The 21,473-nt window shown below is 34.9% G+C and overlaps 1 protein-coding gene across 5 annotated transcripts in view; it reads right to left on the reverse strand.

The window, feature by feature from the left end:
- Positions 1-6,988: 6,988 nt before the first annotated feature.
- LOC121408799 (voltage-gated hydrogen channel 1-like) overlaps positions 6,989-21,473 on the reverse strand; it is a 31,206-nt gene continuing 16,721 nt past the window's right edge. For 3 of the 5 annotated variants that reach the window (XM_041600444.1, XM_041600440.1, XM_041600442.1), the window contains exons 2-7: positions 15,768-16,057; positions 13,349-13,381; positions 10,755-10,922; positions 9,623-9,752; positions 8,260-8,427; positions 6,989-7,255 (exon numbers count right to left, since the gene is read on the reverse strand). In XM_041600444.1, the coding sequence (XP_041456378.1) occupies positions 6,999-7,255; positions 8,260-8,427; positions 9,623-9,752; positions 10,755-10,922; positions 13,349-13,381; positions 15,768-16,034 (1,023 nt within the window). In that variant the 5' untranslated portion in view covers positions 16,035-16,057 and the 3' untranslated portion in view covers positions 6,989-6,998. Of the gene's footprint in view, positions 7,256-8,259; positions 8,428-9,622; positions 9,753-10,754; positions 10,923-13,348; positions 13,382-15,767; positions 16,058-18,727; positions 19,299-21,473 lie in introns of those variants that run through there. The other 2 variants (XM_041600443.1, XM_041600441.1) reach the window with 2 other exon arrangements.

The following is a 21,473-nucleotide window of genomic DNA, read 5'->3' on the forward strand; positions in this document are numbered from 1 at the left end:
CCAACGTGCAACAGTAGAATCTAGATTGAAACAAAAGTACACTGAAAATCACTGACACAAATTAGCACATGTGATCAAGTGTATTATAAAAGCTTGCAAAAAAACCTGTCAGCCCAACACAATGGCAATATTATTTTACAAATTTCTAAGCTATTGCTCAATTTCTTTCAGTCACTTGACAATTATTTTTATTCATGCATGAAATTACTTGGGTGGTCATTTTGTAGATATTGTTCAAATTTATTTTATAATCATGAACTGTCAACTGGAATTTATGTGTACTGCTCACAGTAGATTCAAGTTTGGCTTAAAATTTTGATTGACAGTGGTTTGATGTAGCTTATTGGTGGTCTATACTATCAAACTCATCAAAAGATTCTTCTTACTAGTAAAATTATGATTTCCATTCAACTTGGTTAGATTTGATCTAAATGATAGACATCAATCATAAAATGCCACTGATATCAAACCTTATTATTTGTTTCTAATACATGACCAGGGCAGTTATTTAATTTTTTAATTGTATCAAGTTGACAATACAAAAGAAAATATCTCATTTTTTGTTAAAAATGGAATCAGAAGTTGAACTTGAATTCCATACAATAACCTCCTTTATACGTCCAATCCCTATTTTCCTTCTTTTTTCACTCCATGAACCGCTATAGCCATGATTATTATTCATGATTAATGCAATTTCAAACACTTCCAAGATGTAGCGAGAATTTTAATTCATACAACGATACAAGAATTTGTGTTTTGTGAAAGAGAACTCAGCTCTGCCTTGAGTAGATCCTGTCAATTTGTGTAAAATCATGTATCATAGCACTTGTGTCTACTTTCTAGTTGTACACCATGGCAACAGGGCCCAACATTAAATTGATAAACCAGACAGCCATTTCTCACGATACACATTATTAAAGTCATATAAATTAATTTACAATTAAATAAGCAGGCCAGGACTGAACAATTTTTTTTTTTACTTCACATTTATTCAAAAACAATATATTTTTCACAATAGAATTTCTCAGATCTGTCATAGCACCAATATATTGATCAATATAAAATGACATGATTATTTCAACAAAAAAGAAAGAATATAGTTTGAATTGAATTTAGATTCTATATGATAATGCGAAAATACAAACTTTTAACAAGTTTATGGGCCCGTTGCAGAAAGAGTTGCGTTTAAACGCAAGTCAAAAAAATCAGTCGTAAGTCCCAAATGCGCGCTGTTGATTGGTTGAATATCAAGTTACGCATGATTTTTAGAGTTGCGATTGATTGCAACTCTTTCTGAAACGGGCCCCAGCTCTCCATGGGCCTGTTGAAAGTATTTCGATAAAATTAGAAATAAATTGCACATCTTTAAAAGTTGTACATAACTTCAGTGATGTATAAATGAATCAAATTTCAAAGTGAAAATACATTAAAATTGAAGGCCCATTGCTTACTAAACCTCTATATCAACACATGACATAGGAATGAAAGCTTGTTACATGATTTAACACATTCATTTACCTTTCCATGTGAGTCTTATGCAACATATTACAGTCTAACGATGGGGACACTGACCTGATATTACCCCTAGATAGATATTCTTACTACTTGACTATCCTTCTCACACTTCAACACAACCACCCCACAAATGAAAATACAGATGTATTGCTTTAATAAACAAGGTTATCAATATTGCTTTCCACATATTTCCATTTTGAGGCTCTCATTTTCTGGTTAGTGGTAATTGCAATAAGACAATTTTCTTTCAATTTAAATGAAGAAAAGGCAAATAAAACAAGTTAATACATGAATACTAACAAATACTATATTGAAATACTAAATTGTGAATATATTTTGTTTCAACAAATAATAAAAGCTGAATAAATAGGGTTTGTGGCTGTATATTGTTCCGAAAAAAATTAACCAAAACCAGGCTTTCAAAATAAAATCATATTTATTTTGGAAGGACACAAGGACCAAATTTTAACAAGTGGAATGCCTCTGGCCGTCTCACCTGCATCACGCGGTTCAATATAGCAGCAGTGCTGACTTTGAATACTACTCTAACTCGCACAAGATGTTCAGTGATACATGGTTACTCTTATGTCCACTTTTTATGAACTAGACCAATAAACTTACAGAGATTCACCAAAAAACCCCAACATGGCCAAAGTTCATTGACCTTACATGACCTTTGACCTTGATCATGTGACCTGAAACTCAAACAGGATATTCAGTGATACTTGATTACTCTTATGTACAAGTTTCATGAATCAGATCCATAAACTTTCAAAGTTATGATGGTAATTCAACAGATACACCCAATTCGGCCAAAGTTCATTGACCTTTGACCTTGGTCATGTGACCTGAAACGTGCACAGGATGTTCAGTGATACTTGATTACTCTAATGTCCAAGTTTAATGAACTAGACCAATAAACTATCAAAGTTATGATGGTAATTCAACAGATACCCCTGATTCGGCCAAAGTTCATTGACCCTAAATGACCTTTGACCTTAATCATGAGACCTGAAACTTGCACAAAATTTTCAGTGATGCTTGATTACTATTATGTCCAAGTTTCATGAATCAGATCCATAAACTTTCAAAGTTATGATGGGAATTCAACAGATATCCCCAATTCGGCCAAAGTTCATTGACCCTAAATGACCTTTGACCTTGGTCATGTGATGTGAAACTCATGCAGGATGTTCAGTGATACTTTATTAACCTTATGTCCAAGTTTCATGAACTAGGTCCATATATTTTCTAAGTTATGATGACATTTCAAAAACTTAACCACAGGTTAAGATTTCGATGTTGATTCCTCCAACATGGTCTAAGTTCATTGACCCTAAATGACCTTTGACCTTGGTCATGTGACATGAAACTCTAATAGGATGTTCAGTAATACTTGATTAACCTTATGGCCAAGTTTCATGAACTTGGTCCATATACTTTCTAAGTTATGATGTCATTTCAAAAACTTAACCTCAGGTTAAGATTTGATGTTGACGCCGCCGCCGCCGTCGCCGCCGCCGTCGCCGCCGCCGCCGCCACCGCCGCCGCCGCCGTCGCCGCCGCCGTCGGAAAAGCGGCGCCTATAGTCTCACTTTGCTTCGCAGGTGAGACAAAAACAATTTCTGGCCAGCTAGCTAGTGAAATATCTCAGTTATTACTTTCAAAATACCACCATCAAGGACCCTGAAACATAATTACTTAGTTATTCACAATTAGTATTAATTGCATCGACCATGGTGTTTCTAATAACCAGCTCTACAATCTGAATCACTCGCTAAGCTTTATGATTCAGGCCATGGGTCAAAGCATTGAATAACCTTTAACTTGGGATACATTGACAAAAGCCTGACTTGCAACAAATCATGGTGCACTGTGAGTAATGGATTATACAGATAATATTCACTACATTTTAAATGCATACAATTAATACTAAAAAGATTAATTATGAATCATTGCAATTTCAGTTGACAAATACATGTAAAAATTTCATAAATCATCTATATAAACATCTGTGAGTTGTTATAAAATTGCACCAATTCAATTTACACATATTACAAAAATATTTTCATGAAAAGTATGCCTGCAGAAGAGATAAGGTCCATTTCTGTACATATCAGATGAAAATATAAAAGACTTCTGTACATGTGTATTTTATTGGAAGTGTTGATGTATTGAACATAGACAGCTAGAGAGCATCATAGGTCCTGTAACACAAAGCTTTGTGAATGAACATCTGATTGATTTTAATTGTTGATTGTAAATTGTGGTCAATGCAATCAATTGTAAAAATTTGTTTCATGATCAATTGCTAAGCTTTGAGTTACAGACTCCGGGTGATGGCTCTCGGTATTTAGGTCAAAGGTAATGTGGATTTCTGTTCACAAACAATTGTGAAATTAAGATATTGGAATCTATTTTAAAAAATCATCGTGTAATTCTGTGGGGGAAAGGAGTACCTCATTATCTAGGTTCTCTGAGAAGAAACATCCATATATGTAATTCACTTAATAAGCAGGCCTATTCAGTTGAAATCTATTTCAATAATCTAATGATAATCAAAACTGGATCAAGAACTTTATGGAAAAATACTCTTGATATCACCGAATACTTTTCCTGAACTTCTCAAATATACATTTCATTTTCTAGAAAAATATACAACAATCAAAATAAGGCATGACCTGATTTCTAATCGCTAGAAAAAAAAATGGAAAAATATAAATATTTCATTAAAAAATTGTATGTCTACATAACATGAAATTGCCCCATGAACTAGCATACCTGCCACACATTCTTAATGTGTCCTTTTTTTTCAGAAAGTATATTAAAACTTTCTTTCATTGTTGATTCTTGGCATTGTTAGTATTGCCTTACACAGGGTTCCCACAGAAATTTGAAAACAGAATTCCATGACTTTTCCATGACTAAATTGCTGCTTTCCATGACTTCCTGTGACGTCCCGGGAGTTAGGTAGAATTTGGGATGTCACAAAACTGGGAAAAATGGAAATCATGAACACCAATTATAATAGAGTATGAGAGCTGCGAGACACTGCCACAGCCAAGAGTTAAATGCAATTCCATGACTTCCATGACAAATTTTCCAAATTCCTTGACTCTCCAAGACCACAAATTCTTCCAAGATTTTCCATGAATGTGGGAACCCAGCTTACAGGTCTACCTAGCAATAATTTGCAGGTATAAACTAGTGCTCTTACTACAAACTTTGTCAATGGTTGTGAAATATCTTTCAAAGACTTTACATCACGCAGTTTACATACATACAGCTATTAAACAACAAACTGACAAAGAGGTAACGCATGCATATGATGACACAACCCCATACTGACCCAAAAGCAGTTTGGAAAGTTACACTTGACTATGGGACAATTGTTCTATGGCTAAATGAGATAGATTTTACCATCTTGCAACATAGATGCAACAGATCTTAACAGAGGGAGTAAATTTCATATCTAAACTAAATCAAATTTTAGTAAATAATATGAACTTGGCATTCAAATCCTTCACAATAAGAAATTAAGAAATTAATTAAATTGAGAATCTGATTTAGTATCCAAGAGCATGTTTAAGTTGTAAAGTCAATTGTAACTTATTTTTCTTTATGAAAAGTTTATGAAACAGCCCCCAGTGCCCTTTAACAAAAAAATATGAATCATTATATAGATATTCTGTAAATCTATACTGAAGCATGTGTACAAACTTTCAATCCTATATAAATATTGAAATTGCATCTATTTATATCACATCCAATGTATAACCTTTCTGCGTCAAATAGAAGTACACAAATAATGTGTTTGGGGTGCCTCAGATCATAGAGCACATATATGATGTAAAAGGTTATATATTACATTAAAGGAGAATGAAACCATTGGAACTAATAGCTTGTGTGAAAACAGAAAAATCAAAGAAACAGATCAACAAAAGTTAGAGAAAAATCAGACAAATAATGAGAAAGTTATGAGCATTTTAATATTGCGATCACTAATGCTATGGAGATAGCAAATTGGCAATGCGACAAAGATGTGTGATGTCACTTGTGAACAACTCTCCCCATTACTTTAGTATATATTTCACTTGAATTGCCTCTTTTATCACATCTATCCATAAATCATGTGTTCTTTCTACATGAGGGCATGTATTACATATTTTTTAAAGAATACATCATGGATAAAGAGTTTGTATCATCATTAGAAAAAGCAAAAAGATACATTTTGAGGGTATTTTATAGTCCACCAAAGGGAAAGTTGTTCATCAGTGACATCACACATCCTTGTCGCATTGCCAATGGGAGGATCTCCATAGCATTAGTGATTGCAATATTCAAATGCTCATAACTTTCTCATTATTTGTCCGATTTTTCTCAAACTTTCTTTATTCTTATTCTTTGATTTTTCTGTTTCTACACAAGTCCATTTTTTCCAATGGTTTCATTCCCCGTTAAATAACATCAAATACATTTCAAATGATTCAAATAGAGACCTTACCAAATACTGACAAGAATTTGCAAGGCAAGATTCTCAATTTAGGAACAATGAATTATCTGTTTTCAAAATCATGACATTAAAAATACAAATAGAATTTTAATTTCAGGAACAAAAATCACTATGAGGTACAGACATGTTCATGATGGGTAATGTTTGAAAAAAATATATATATTATAATTAACACAATGATCAATACCAATATTTAATGAAATGAGACCCTTATTATATTGGAAGAATACAATGTGTTGAATAATAGCCCATTATACAATTTCACAACAACAAAAAATGCATTGAAAAAAATCCTAAATGGATCATCAACATATATACGTGTAATGTGCAAAATAGAAGATTGCTTACACATAGGGGGTAAAAACATTGGAAATGTGTAACATTGAATAATATTTGAAAGTTTGTTTTGCCAAAGTAAATAAAAACACTTTACACCAAATGTGCATATGAGGCAACTTATAAATATGCTTTCATATAATGTATTTATGATAAAAACAATTTATAAGGCCCTTAATTCGTCATGAGGTTATAAAAAGACATAAGATACACATGTATGGATGTATTGCTTAATGCTCATCATATGCCGTGTCAAAATCTGCTTCAAATTTCCTCTTGAATAATAGTGCATATATGTACAATATTAGGATGGGGGGGTGTTAAAGGATTTATGAGCAACTTGGTTAAATGTTAACAGAGGATACTGTATATACAGTCCGTAGATCTTACATGTATGCCAAATTTAGGGTCTAGGCTGCGAAGAGGGCTTTCTTCAAATCCTCGCAAAGGGAATTGAGGATTACTGCCTTTCCTGAGGAAACAAATATATTGATTCAGTTCTTGTAACATGAGGGTATCATGAGTGCATTAAAAAAATAGTATTATTTCTTATTATCATAATCTACTGCTAGGCAATAGTTGCAGGAGGCATAGTTTGTGTATTAAACATTTTTTTTCTTTCAAGGTGTTGTTTTCAAGAGATTGACGAGTCCTCAGGATGGGAATCGGCCTGAACCTCATTCACATTGTTATCCGTCGTCAGGGTGATCGTTTGTTCTCCCAGCGCCTCTCTTTCCTTTTCTCGCCGTCTGGTATCCAAGTCATCGTTACCCCCTTGCACCCCTCCGTCCCCTCCTCCTGTCTCATGCTTGTCATCAGCAGAGTTCATCTCAACCACCACATTCAGCTGATTGAGACTGAATTTGGGCTTCTCCGCCACATAGTCATCATCTGAACGGTTCAGTCAAAGAGGAATTGAGACGTAAAAGGGAGAATTGGAAGGAGAAAAAGATCGAAGAATAAGATGATGAGAAGAAGGAAATAAAGGGAAATGCTTAAAAAAAATGACACAGAAGATAAAGAAGATTTGAGGAAGAAGGAAAAGGAGAAAGGTAGAGAATGAAGGGGAGGAGGAGGGGGAGAAGAAAAAAAATCAAGAACAAAAGTAGAATCTTAAAAAATAGTCGAAGAAGGCTATTAATGCAATCATATTTCAGTTGTAGAATTATGCAGGTTGTACTCTCTGATGACATATTTTTGGCTGTTTCAGGCATTCTGTATACTACATGTATTACATAATTGTCTGAAATATTGGGAAATTTCCTTCTCTGTACACTAGGGGAGGATTTGATCAGTTGATTTGTCAGTGATCTTCACTGTGAACTGTTATAAGCTTCTGACTTCCTTGCATCCAATCGCTGAGAGTAAATTTGTCAATGAAAATCACTGACAAGCTTCATGAAACACTCCCCAATTAACCCCCACAAAAGTCATATTCTCATTTCTACATCCAAAAAGCAAAACCAAAATCATTACGGACAAGAAGAAACCTATAAGAGATATCTGGACCCAGTCTTACAAAAAGTTGCGATTGATCAAATCAACCACAACTATGGAAAGTCAGCAACATCATCATCTCAACTGCACGTTTTTCAAAATATTTCCTAGATGTGATGTATATTCATACATTCATAGATTTCTTGAAAGTTTAGTGTGCCTATCTTTGTTTACAAAGGACATGCTGCAAATTTCCAGGAGAAAAATTTATGACAATGATGGGTTTCCATATAGTTGGGGTGGATCGGGTCAATCATAACTCTTTGTAAGACGGGCCCCAGTACTCAAGAAAAATTGGAATTAAATATCATTACTCATTATTTTATCTTTCTTGACATCATTTGATATTCACTACCTATAAAAATCTGTGATACAAACCAAATACATGTATGTCTCACCTATTTGGATGCCATGTTTATTAAGGGTATTTCTCAAGACTTCAATCTCTTTTTCCTGTGCAGCACAGTACTTTCTAAACTTTTCCAGCTCATGTTCGACCTCCACTCTTAAATGTTTCTGTGTCTCTATCTTCTTCTTTGCTTGTGTTTCTACTGAAAGGATGACTCCTGCACATAATGAACAAGAATAATAACAATTACAGGTGACAGAAGTGGCGCCAGGGTATTTTGATAAGAAGGGGAGTTGATATCAATTTGTTTCAAATGTATTACAGGGGTAGCAAAAAAAAAGAGTTACATATCACAGACCTCTCTTTTTATCTTCTTACGTTTTTTCTCTCCTTTTCCTATTCTCACTACTTGAAAAATGGTAAGGGAGGGTGCAGTCACCCCCCTTCTCCCTTGAGTGTCCCCTGATTGATGATAAGTTATAGCAAGAAGATTCTCAACTGCATGAAGTCTAAATTCATGCCTCCACTATTGCCAGGCTGAGTGGGGTGCAAGTCAGATTTTCCCTTTTTTATGTGGTTTTTAATAGAGTCCTTGATATACTTAATTGAACAATTAATTCATGTCACATTCATGTTACAGGGCCCAAAATAGAGTTTGAACTAAACTCAACTAATTTTTCAAATATTCATAATCTCATCAGATTACATTGTGGAGAAATTGATTTTTCTGATTTGGTACAGATTCTTTTTGCTTCAGTTATTTCTAATTATTTTCTTTTTCATTGAAAATAAGCAAATAGCAAGTTTGGGGTCACTTTGCAACTATGTCGAGGGCTATATTTAAAATATACTTTGGGACAATTAATAACTCCAGTATATTTTCTTGTGATGAAAACACGTCAACACTATCTAGTTTGACATAAAATATCTATGTTGCCTTGGCATGTTGCAAACCAAACACATATCTCCTCTTTTAGTCTTGTAACAATCGAATACATCCTTTTTCAATGGGGCTATGGGCCTGCCCGTCCATGGCTATGGTTCATTCAAAAAAGGTGGAAATGAATTGTTTGTGTGTACTACCCCAATTAAAAGAAGTTGTTTACACAATCCATTCACTGTGCCTGGTTTAGCAAACAACCACTCTTGGAGATATTCAATATGGTTTGAAGAACATTTTATACTCGGACCATATTCCATGTGGAGCCATTTCAAATCTACTTTTATATCTTTTTAATGAAATCATTAAAAAAATGAGAAAATACATTTTTTTTCAACATTGCTATCAAAATTGAATCCTTTTGTTTGCAATCAGCTGATCTAATGCACGTTTCACTCTCCCAAGAAATAAGGAAAGCAAGTTTTTTTTTAATTGAGAGAAAATTGTAAATACAATTATTCAGTAATTTTACCATTGACTACTCTGACTATCCTCCAAAGTCGAAGCAGAACAAGAAGTTGTAATACTGCAAACTGCTCTTCAAAGATGAGAGATACAATATCCAGTACAAACGATATCACAATGATGATTCCATCAAATACCTGGAAATGTACAGAAAGCAAAATAATGCATGTGATAAAGGAGAGGCAGTCAAACAGAGCTTGGAAATGAAAATATTACAAATTTGAAAGACATGGTTACACTAATATTTCCATTAATATTAAAGTACTTGATGAATATTTTCAGATTTAGAGATACACACTTGGCACCCCCTATATCTCTCTCTATTTCTCTCTTTGTCGCTGACCACTTTCTCCATTATTTTTCTTTACTCACCATGACCTCCAATCCTAAGTTCTTTGTCTCCAAAATTCTTATTGTTTTTGCTGATGAGTTTTAAATAGCGTCACATTAATTGACCCAACAATTTACATAATTCTTTGATGGATGTTTGCACAAAAGGATGGGTTATGTGATAGGTGATACTTGGTTTGAAAAGAAACTTTATTAAAAGTCATGTTTTCCTTGAAAGAATCTCTCAAGCATCTTTCAATTACTAATCCTCACAGTTTTTTCATAGACCAAACATTGGGGGATGCAGGAAAGACGCATAGTACATTTAGATTGGCTAGAAAGGTAGAACATTTAAAATCCTCAACAGGATAGTGAATTAGTTAATCTGGATCCTATTAGTATTCCTTATTTCTTGTCTGCAATGATAATCATTTTGAAGATTAGCGAAATTTTACTGTTGCAGGATGAATGAAAGACACAGCTCTGTCTTTTACTCCTTTGGCTCGTATTCTGAAGTTTGGTTTAAGTTTATTGGCCATGGTCTAACTTTGTGTTATGGAAAGCCAAAACTTTCAAAATGTCATTAACATCATATCTATACTTGGCTCTTTGCTCATCTTTTAATGATGAAGAAAACTCTTTCAGTAATTCCCAGTCAGTTATAATTGACTTAAGTGTCAAATGAGATGACAATTTAACTTGTACAGTACAGGATACATGTACCTGTCGCAATTGGCCCTCCATAGTTAAACCACAAGTTTAGACCAGTGTTTAGATTTAAAAAAAGAGTTCAGAATACAGCATTTTACCTCTAGTTTACTCCTGAAAAACTCCATCCAAAAGACCGGTATCTTGATCATAAGCTCTATCATGAAGATAGATAGTATACCAAGGCTCATGTAGTGAAGAACATTGGCAGCAGTCACTTCTTTCTCTTCCTTTTCAGATTCTGTTGCATTACAATTCCCACCCTCCTCCTGCTCAAAACAAAAGAATATTGATGGAATTTAGTTTGCAGTTTATTTGCATTTTCCAAGATTCAAGACTTGAGAGTAGTTAGTTAATACAATGTTCAATCAAACAAATGACATCCAAATACATTTATACAATAATATATCATGTACACAATAATAAGCCACAAATGATGGTCTAGTGAGCCCAGAGAAATGCAGACCATATAGAGGGACCACCATGTTGAAAATACATATGAAATTATCCAAGGAAATATTGATGAACTTCTAGATGAAAGAGGTGTACACTAGCCACACTATGTACTCAAATGCAACTAAAATATACAACAACAACACCAAATATAATGTAAATATACTTAGTCAAAGGATAAAACAATATCAAATCCATCACATGAATTGGATTTTCACTCAAAAGATAAAAACATGAACTACATGTAATAGTAAGATTTAGAATATGTTTGGATTGTCAGCAATCTTTATTTCAATTTTGAGGTATTTATTTGATTGCTTAGCCTTTGGTTATTATAACTCATTCATGCTATCTACTTTCTTTGAATTCATTGAATACCACATGGCTGTTTTAACCTTGTATTGAAGGATGAATAGTTGCCTTATATATAAAACCAATAATAGGGTTCATTTTAAGATTATACTTCCATCTTTTTCATGAAAGTGTGTCACCCCCCCACCCCCATTTAGATTTTACCTTTCAGTGAAGTGCAGTGTACAGTATGTAGATCGGAAATAAAGAAACACAAAGTAGCAATGAAATTATATGTTTCAAAATTGACAAACCATCAAATAACAATTACAGCTTTGTGCATTGCAATAATAGCATTGGAGAGAAAATTGTTAGCATGCTATCAAGAACCAAGGCTTTTCCCGCTTTATTCCACTTGCTTATATTGTGCTAGTACTTTATCATTATTGCACTTTATCTGTTCAAAGCAAAGGTACAAGAGTACATTCCTTATTAGTTGATACAAACGACAAAATAACATAAGGTCCTTCATACCACAAACAATCTAGTACACGAACCAGAGTGAAAGCAATCTATTAATGAAAATTTACAAATTAGCTCATGTAGGTACATGTACCTTTCAAAGTTACAAGACATTAATACCCTGTTTACACTTAATCAGCTTTTGCATCGGCTCACGGTTCAGAACCGTCAAAGAAGTAGGTTCAGAACCGGGAGCTGATGCAGAATCGGCTTTTCATTTACTTTATCATTGTGACATAACTGCAAGCACACGGATCCAGCATTGCCTTTATTACGATGTATATTGTTGGTGTGCGTATCATTTCAGGTTTTTGCATCGGCTCGCCGTTCTGAACCAAAAGCCGATCAAGTGTAAACATAAAATGTCAGGAAAGAGGAATGTAGTATGTACATCCTTCATATCAATAAAAAGTCTCCTATTTAAAAAAAATGTTAATCCATATATAAATTTATAACAAGGGATAATTTTTTTTCACACAGATTAACTATCAGATGGCAGTTTGATTACACTTGAAAGAGCACTGTCCACTTTGGTAAAGCTCACAGAAAGTTTTTTGTGTGTGCAAAAATGCTGATTTTCACTCTGAGACAAACTCACCATGCTATATATTTCTCAAAATTTTATGCATTTTTAGTCCATGAAAATAAAACTAATAAATTGCATTTTAAACAACTTTGCTACCAAAACAATATAATCCTTGGTAAATATTACTTTAAGGCTGTTTGGGCCAGCTGGATATGAGGGCATAAAATGAAGGGGTTTGCATTAATTTCATACTTGTTTCTCCACACTTCCCGACACATGACTTTCTTAAGGCTCAAGGTTAAATCATAGAGCTACATGTATCTGTAATAGCTCTATGGTTAAATGTACATTGTAATTATCTGGTGTGTGAGGGCAGTGGCAGTTAGGCAATGTCTGGTAATAAAAGAGAAAAGCTAGAAGAAAAAAATATCTTCAAGTTATTCATGATTTTTTAAAAGTAGCCTATTTTTTAAAAGTAGCATACTTTCGTCAACAGTCATAAGGAGACTTGTAGCAAAATATTGATATGAAAAAGTTATAAAAACATTTAATTTTGTAGGATTTTTTAAAGTGTAAATTTTGTTTATACCATACTCACTGTACAGATGAGAACTACATGTATAAATATATCTGGATGAAACAGTATTTTTCTTTCATAACACCTCCCATGAAAAACTAAAGGTAACACAGATATTAAAATTTTCCCTTTTCACCAATCTTTTTAATCACCACCATGAGCAATATCATGTCAAATAAAACCAAAATGCTTTCTATAAATTCTAAATCATATTTTGTTTTGAAAGCATAACAATCAGAAAAGCAAAATCCAAATAGCTAGCTGTGCCCCTCTGCTGTGCTTTGCTAAATGCTAGTATCATGAAGCAATCCCTGCAATATACTTACATAAACTGGACAACACTTTTGTGTTTTGGATGCCTGCAATATATTTATTTGACATAAATGATAATAGATTCAAAAGATAATAACTGATGAATGTGATGAATAGTAAATTACCATAATTCAGTAAAAGACCACATTCCTGGTATCAAATTATTTATGCTTAATAGATCACTCTTAAGATACATATGTAAAGTGAAGGACTAAGGGTTGTGTTTAGCATTCTTCATTTAGAATTACCCGAGGATAGGATTAAGTTTGGGTTTTATATTTGGCTTAAAGATAAATTCCCGTTATGTTAACGATCTCAAAAGGACTTTTTACAGAATCTAATATAATGACCACCCAAGTGTCTGTTTGTATGAATAAAAAATATGTGCCAAAGGATTCTGGGAAAAATTGTGTAATTGCTGAGAAATAAGCAAAATAAGCGCAGATTCGGTCACTTCCGTCGGGTCTTTATTCCAGCAATAATAATACACTGTCCCACGTGCGCCTATCTATGTTGGTGATCTTCAGCGTGAACGTTTTTCAGCGTAGATTTCAAGATTTCACAAAGTTCAGTTTATGTAACTGTACCAGATCTAGATCCTCGATGATATTCTGACAATTAAGCCTGGTTTTACAGACTTTCTCATGAAATCAGTTTTTACTGCAACTACTGGCATTTCTCTTTAATGTGTGAATTTGTCACCAAACCAGGCTATCACATCAAATAGTATGGTACTATCTGGATCTCCCAAAAAGCTGGGTAAACTGGCCAATTGTGATGCTAGCTAGAGCTCTACGCGCACCATCCCGAGTTTGCTCAATCTTGAGATTTTAGCCCGATCAGCCCTCATCGCAATTAATCTCGAGATTCAAGAAACCCTGTCTCCACCATCGCAAGAAGAGCAATTCCTGCTCGAGCGAGGCATCGATGACGCCGTGAATAAATAATCCCTAGTGCGTCTGCACCTACGAATTAGCGCGATAATTTGTAAAATAGCGCTATTCTGCAAATAATCCCAAGATGACTTGAGATTGCATTCTCGAGATTAATGCTATGAACTAGCGCCTCCATTGCAAATAATCTCGAGAATGTTCAGACCGGGATAATTTGCCGGATCAGAAATTTGAAAACTCGGGATGGTGCAGACAGCCCTTCTGAAATCAAACCGGGCCTGGAAAAAGCATGCCATGTGGGTCACATAAACAGCACCTGAACGTCAATGCTAAATGATTTTATTCAAGATTTCATTTTCAGTAATTGTTGAACTACTCCGAATTCCACTAATTTAGGAACATGTATCACAATCTAATTCGTTTCTTTCTTAATTTTCTATTTGTTGTATTATAATTACTATGGTATACCCGACAAATTTTTGCCATCTTTTTAAACACCCAACCTCTTTTACTTTGTTCCTGTTATTTCATTTTGTCTTTTGTTCTAACATGTTCTCACTGATTTATTCTACCCCTGAGGCTTTCTTCTCATATGCTGGGTATTTCAATTAATTTCACATGTCTTATTTTGTAGAACAATTTCATTTTGATATATGCCTAGTTTATTTCAAGATGTATATTTTTCATATGCATGTAAAACATTTGTAAACTGAATGAAATTCGGCCTTTTGGCTGCTATTTTCAGTGAATATTTGAAATAAACCATTCAACGATTCTTCTTGATCTCGCCATCTGTTTTTCTCCATATGTTTTAGTCAATAAGCACATACACCTTGGTAGAGTCATCAATATTCATGAGCTTTACAAAAGTCTGGGGTAAAGGCCCACACAGTAAATTCCATTAAATTTCTTGACCCCTGCTAACAAAATAGTGTGGAGGTAAGAAAAATAGTAGGAAGATATAGTATAAATGATAGTATAATGGGTTAGGGACATCCTCGGCTTAAGCACAGATCAGAGTTAAGAAACTGAAAAAGCATATTGGAATCAATTCCAAGTCAAGTTTATATCTGAAAGCATTCCAATCAAGTATAAATCATGAAATTGATATTGAATTTGTAGGCTGTGGGGTGGTTTTTCATAAAACTGTTATGATGCATGACTTTACACAAAAATGGTGATCATTTCTTGGATGTTACATAAGATTATCAATAGTTTTTATTCACATCAGCTAATAATGTGGAAGTCTGAGATTCCTACATAAAACCAAGCAAATCCAAATGCAAAAATATTTTTCAAAGCTTGATTAGGTTTAATATCTCAGAAATGATCACCACTCATGCATAAAGGCATGCTTAACTTGCAACAAATCTGATTTGCTAGTTAAAATCAATCTTGTATTTGTAAATTGTCTCTTGAAATTTGTAAACACCTGGAATACCTCTATAGAGTCACTAGAGCATTTTATACCCTTTTTTTCTACAACTAACACTTTCAACGATTCTAAAATAAATGATACTTCAACAAAAAATATACTTACACTCAACACCTGAAAATCAATAACCAGCTCAGCGATTACTAAGATGCAGTCGATGACGACAAGGACAAGGATTGCAATGTGAAATCTCTGTGTCTCCATGAAGTCATGGATCTTCTCTCGCAATGAGAGAGGTTCCGTCCTGGCAAGGTGACCATCGTGAGAGTCACTGACCACTGAATCACTGCTGTCATCTTTGACGATAACCCTTGGCTGACTGTTGGCGTCTGAAGGGTTTGTTGTATCGCTCAGACGGCGAAAACTAAACATCTCGGCATCTGGGGTTGCCTCACCTGAAATATAAAAAAGAAATATGTATTAATTCATAATTGTGACACCTGGGGGTGTTTCACAAAGATTTAAGTATGACTTCACATTCAAATGTCTAAGACTCTAGTTGCGAGCATTATAAAAGCATAAATGCATTGGTCAGATCACGCCAAGAGGACACATACTACTGCGCATTGATTAATAAGATTGCGCGTTGTATATCATACATGTACATGTACGCGCCGGCATTTAAGTGCAAATCTTTAGAAGTCATATTTTTTAAAAAGCTAATTACAGAATGAAAATGCTGCCTGTAAAAAAGTGAAAGGGGAAAGGGGTGTCAGAAAATGTGGGGTCATAATATGACTTTTGCCCCGAAATGCTCAAAAGAGCCAGGAAATCCTCATTCACTGCAATATTAATGTTGTTCCAGATAATTAAAAAAATCATTTTTTTTATATGCCTGATGTACAAGTATGTGTATTTATACAAAATGTGTACAGTAAAAGTATGTGTATGTATTTGTCTATAAAAAAACGTACCAGGGGGCCGTTTCATAAAACTGTTGGTAAGTTAAGAGCGACTTTAAGAACGACTGGTGATCCTTTCTTACGCGCTAAACCATCGCCTATATGTATACCATTTACCAAAAGAAAGGATCACCAGTCGATCTTAAAGTCGTTCTTATCTTACGAACAGCTTTATGAAACACCAACCAGCTCATTAATATCAAAACATTGTCTGAAGGATCACATGAATCACAAATGTTAAAGTAACATTAAATATACCGTTATACCAGGGTTTTTTTTTACCTGACTGCTAAGAAAGCATGAATGCCTGTGAGCAAGCAACCAGGGGACCAATGGCTTAAGGTCCTCTCCGAGGGACCTGGTAATGAGGATAAATGCCTTACCAAAGGGCACTAGCGCACCACTTGGGAATCGAACCCGGGTCAACGGAATCCGAAACCCCCGCTCTACCGACTGAGCTATCGCGCTTTGTATCATCCATTGATTTCTTTATGAGTGGATGGATGTCGAGGATTGCCAGGTGCACTTACAAATCAAAGTAGACTGTATAAATCAACCTTGAAAAGGTCGATCTCAAAGCATGACTTGAGCCCAGAATGTGCAAAATGCATTGTATTCTATCACTGCAGAGTCACCTTCATTGATACACAATGTGCTTCACTAAACCCAGGTGAAGTAATGGGTACCAGCAGAAACAAGGAGGGCATGTGCGCAATTATCACTAGTTATTATAGAATGATCATTACAAACACTCATTGAATAAAAAATGAATTAACACACATTTGCAAATAGTTTTTAAACTTTGAGGTTGTTTAACCGTCTAAAATAAAACAATGGAAAGGCTCAGAATTTCAAAGGTAACCACTGTCCACTGAAAGGTGCTTTCATCTCCTGGGTCCTGTTGCATAAAACTTTTTACCTGAGAAAACTCTGGTAAAAACTGAAAACTAAGGTTAGTCTGATTTCTGCCATTGACTTTAACAAAGGGCAAAAACTCAGGTAAAAACAACCTGAGTTTTCTCAGGTAAAAAGTTTTATGCAATGGGCCCCATCTTACTTTTGAAATTCAAAAGTCTGAAAAACATAACATTCTCTTATTGACAAACAATTGGGTGCATGATTTCACCAAATAGAAACAAATAAAAAAATCACTACAATCAATCTATTTGAGACTTCTGTTCACAGAAGTTCAAGAAAAGAAGAAATAGTGTTCGGTCTGTTAAGGCATTGTCTGGTACTTCAAGGAACTTTGTTAGTAAACATAAATGTACAGTACATTAAAAACAGGGGCAATAATATTGCCAATTATAGTAATACTATTTACTTGTACATGTGCATGCACAAGTAGGGCTTGTTACAGGTACCCTGTTAACATGGTTAAAGTTCAATTTGATAATTAATTCATGAGGATTTGACCCTGTTCTCACGGATGGACTTAGTACAATCTATTTCTTACTATAGAATGTCAACTCCTAATACACTTATTCCCCAAACACACATCAAAAGTAAAACACCAAATCCAGTCCGACTGTAGTGACTTCAGCATTTACTATAGGTAGTGTATTCTTGAAGTACATAGAGAGTTGAACTACAAGTACCAAAGTATGGTCCTTAGCAATGAGAACAGGGTCTAAATGGGAGGGTTCTGTAAGTGGATCTATTTACAAGTCCTGTGTTTGTACTTTGACTACTGCAGGCAAGACATCTAAACAAACTTTGAACTCATAATGCCTTCTGCATTCATAATATGGAAATGGTACACGTACCTACATGTAGTCGATCGAGGGCTTAGGATAAAACCAAAAGGTCTGCCAAAGGCAAGTTTCACATAATTTGAGCCCCAAAAAAGGAAAGGCATTTTCTACATATAGGCCTACTGGCTTAATCTTGACAGTGACATGTCATAAATTGATGTACCCACACTTTAGGCTCTACCTGCAAAATGTATACACCCCCCCCCAAAAAAAAAAGAAAGACACAAAACATGCAACACCCATGTAATATGTAAAAAAAAAATATATATATATATATATAATTGTTTCTTTGCTACATTCTCCCTTTCTGATAGTATTTCATTATATGCCAACTTTCTCTAGGTTGGCCGATATCAATTTCAAAAGGAACAGTATCAACATTGTAAGGTTGTGATTGAATTCCTCTTACCAAATCCTTGGGAGAATACAAAACAGCAGTTGAAGATCTTCTTCACAAACTTTCAGAATATCATAACAAAAATATTGTTCCATATAAGGTTAATCCCAAACTTCCTCTGGGTTGGCCATCAAAATCAATATCGCATGGTGCGTTTTCAAGTCAGCTCACCAATGTTTGGCAAAAAAAAGCCCACAGAAGTTGAAGATCGACCTGAAAATCTTATTTACTCCAGCAATGATAATTCCAAACACCTATATAGGTTGACAGAAGACAAACTGATCCAATTCTTTGCAACTTAACCATTGAAGTCAAAGACCTGTATATCCAATGCTTTTCTACTGGTACAGATTCTGCACGTTTAATACATACATGTAAATGATTTGTCTGAGTCTTTTTATAGGTTTATTTAATCTGATGACCTCATACTGTCGCTCCACGGCTACAAGTAGGTGGTGTAGGTTGAGCCCCCTGAAGTCTGAACAGTGCACTACATTGAATGACTAACTACGTATATAGCTAGCTCACTGATGGAGGTTCCCAGGAACTTGTCAAGAACCCCATTCTCATTGCAGTACTTGATTGTGCTAAATAGTGGTCCATGGGACAAGTGAGCCAAACTCTTAGATTTCTCACTACATTGAGTTATAAATTTGTGAAATAAGACCTCTATCTTCCAGTTTCAAAGGTCAATCCATTTTCTATGGGGGGGGGGGGTGGGGGACCACATTTACAAGATTAACTCTGAAATATTTTTAACATTGTACTTGCTATATTCACACTCCAGGCCTGGATCATTCTAGATCGCACTAAACTGCACTAGATCGTAGTTAACGATAAAAAGGCAAAAATGGATGGAAAAATTATCACCAAACTGACAGAAAAGGACTGTTTCCATCACATAGAAAATCAATTGGAAGCTGGCACCTTCAATGTAATATGAACAGCATCTAGGGTATTCTAGTCATGTGACCACCTAACATAATCACTATGCCATAGACTCAAATCACCTTAATCAGTTGGCAAATATAGGGGCACCCTGCATGGGTATTTACTTGGCAATCTAGAGTATTGTCAACACAAGCCCACAGAAGATACAGTTTTGCTCAGAATACAAGTTATTTCAGACTTATTTTTATAAAACAAGAACTAACCAATAGAAAAGCACAAGTGGTATTAGAAAAAGGGGCAATAAGATTAACAATACGGGTGATTGGGGTGCATAACCTGTGTTTTCATGATGATCTCAAGAGTGGACAAAACATTTTTTAGTGGAAAATAATAATGAGCATATGCGAGTGGAGACCTTTTTTTTTCTTTGTCTGACCAAAAATCCCCCCCCTGAAAAATCCCAGATCTGCCACTGGTGTGAGATCAGTTATTTCTAATTATACAACTCCCAAGAATGTTCTATAATCTGATTGGTCCAAATCGGGTCACATGATCATATTCAGCGAACTGCACTATTGCATCCAAAATGCACTATCCTGCTCTCTGACGTCAGAGTGCAGGATAGTGCGAGTTCTGGAAATTATCTAGAATTTAGATCGATCAATATAATTCGGGGCAACTCAGTAACATGGGGGATGGGTGTATAAAACAAACAATACATGCATTCTTGTGCATAGAGGACCTAAATAATGAACTCTGTGCTCGACTCGCCAAATGGATATACCGCAATCCATCCGGTGGACCCGCACCATATCCATTGGTTCTTCTCGCATATCGTTCATTATTTGGCCCTGCATGCACGCGCTTACATGCATTTTTTGATACAAATACATATTCCTATGATGAAATTGACATACACTCCCAGGGGGCCACTTACATTGACGAGTGGATACCATGCGCGACCAAAAAAACACGTAAAAAGGATGTCTTTTTCACGATAGGGCACGTTACGTACGTAACGTGATAAGGGTGTCAAAAACATAAAAATAATGAAAAAAGGGTGTCTATTTCGCTAGGAAAATTACATGTTTACGGTCAAATTTGCGGGGATGATAAAACAAAATTAAAATGTTTTATAAAGGATGTCGTTTTTGCCCCAACACTTCGTGTTTAGAGTTCAATTTGCGCGAGGTGTAGAAGGTGGGGTCGTACTTAACCAAATAAGGTAAAGCCGACGACCGAAGGACCCGTAACAATAAAACATTCCTGTACTTGTTTAGGGGTTCATTTCAGGGAATATTTTCCACGAGTATCATTTTGTTTCAAATACTTGTTAAGGGGTGCATTTTCAGAATATGGAAATTACGTGTTTAGGGTGCTTTTTGAGACCCCATGGTAGCGCATGGTATCCACTCGTGAATGGAAGTGGCCCCCCTGGGCATATACTGTAGGCCTATACTTGTTTTATGGGGGGCTATAAGATTATAATAAAACAAACCAAAAATATTCAGCATTTCGAAAGTTGAAAATCTATCAAAATGATGTACATACTTCACTTTTATCTTTTAACCTAATAACTGTATACAGGATACAGTCATAAGTATATGATGCTGGTACTTTTATACACGACCAGCTGATAGCAAAAGAAATATATCACAATTCTACCTGATGCTGCAATAAAAACCATTAAGTACATGCATTAAAGGACTCATTAAACTGTAATGAGTCCTTGAATAAAACTGTAATGAGTAATAGACGCAAATTTTTGCTTTGAAACTCGAGATCTATCTATCTATGTAAAAGTAACATCTCTGTTGTTCTCTGGTCTTTTGGCTAAATTAAAAATATTTTCATCAATAGGCATGAA

Source organism: Lytechinus variegatus, chromosome 2 (assembly GCF_018143015.1).
Source record: "Lytechinus variegatus isolate NC3 chromosome 2, Lvar_3.0, whole genome shotgun sequence".
Taxonomy (NCBI): Eukaryota; Metazoa; Echinodermata; class Echinoidea; order Temnopleuroida; family Toxopneustidae; genus Lytechinus; species Lytechinus variegatus.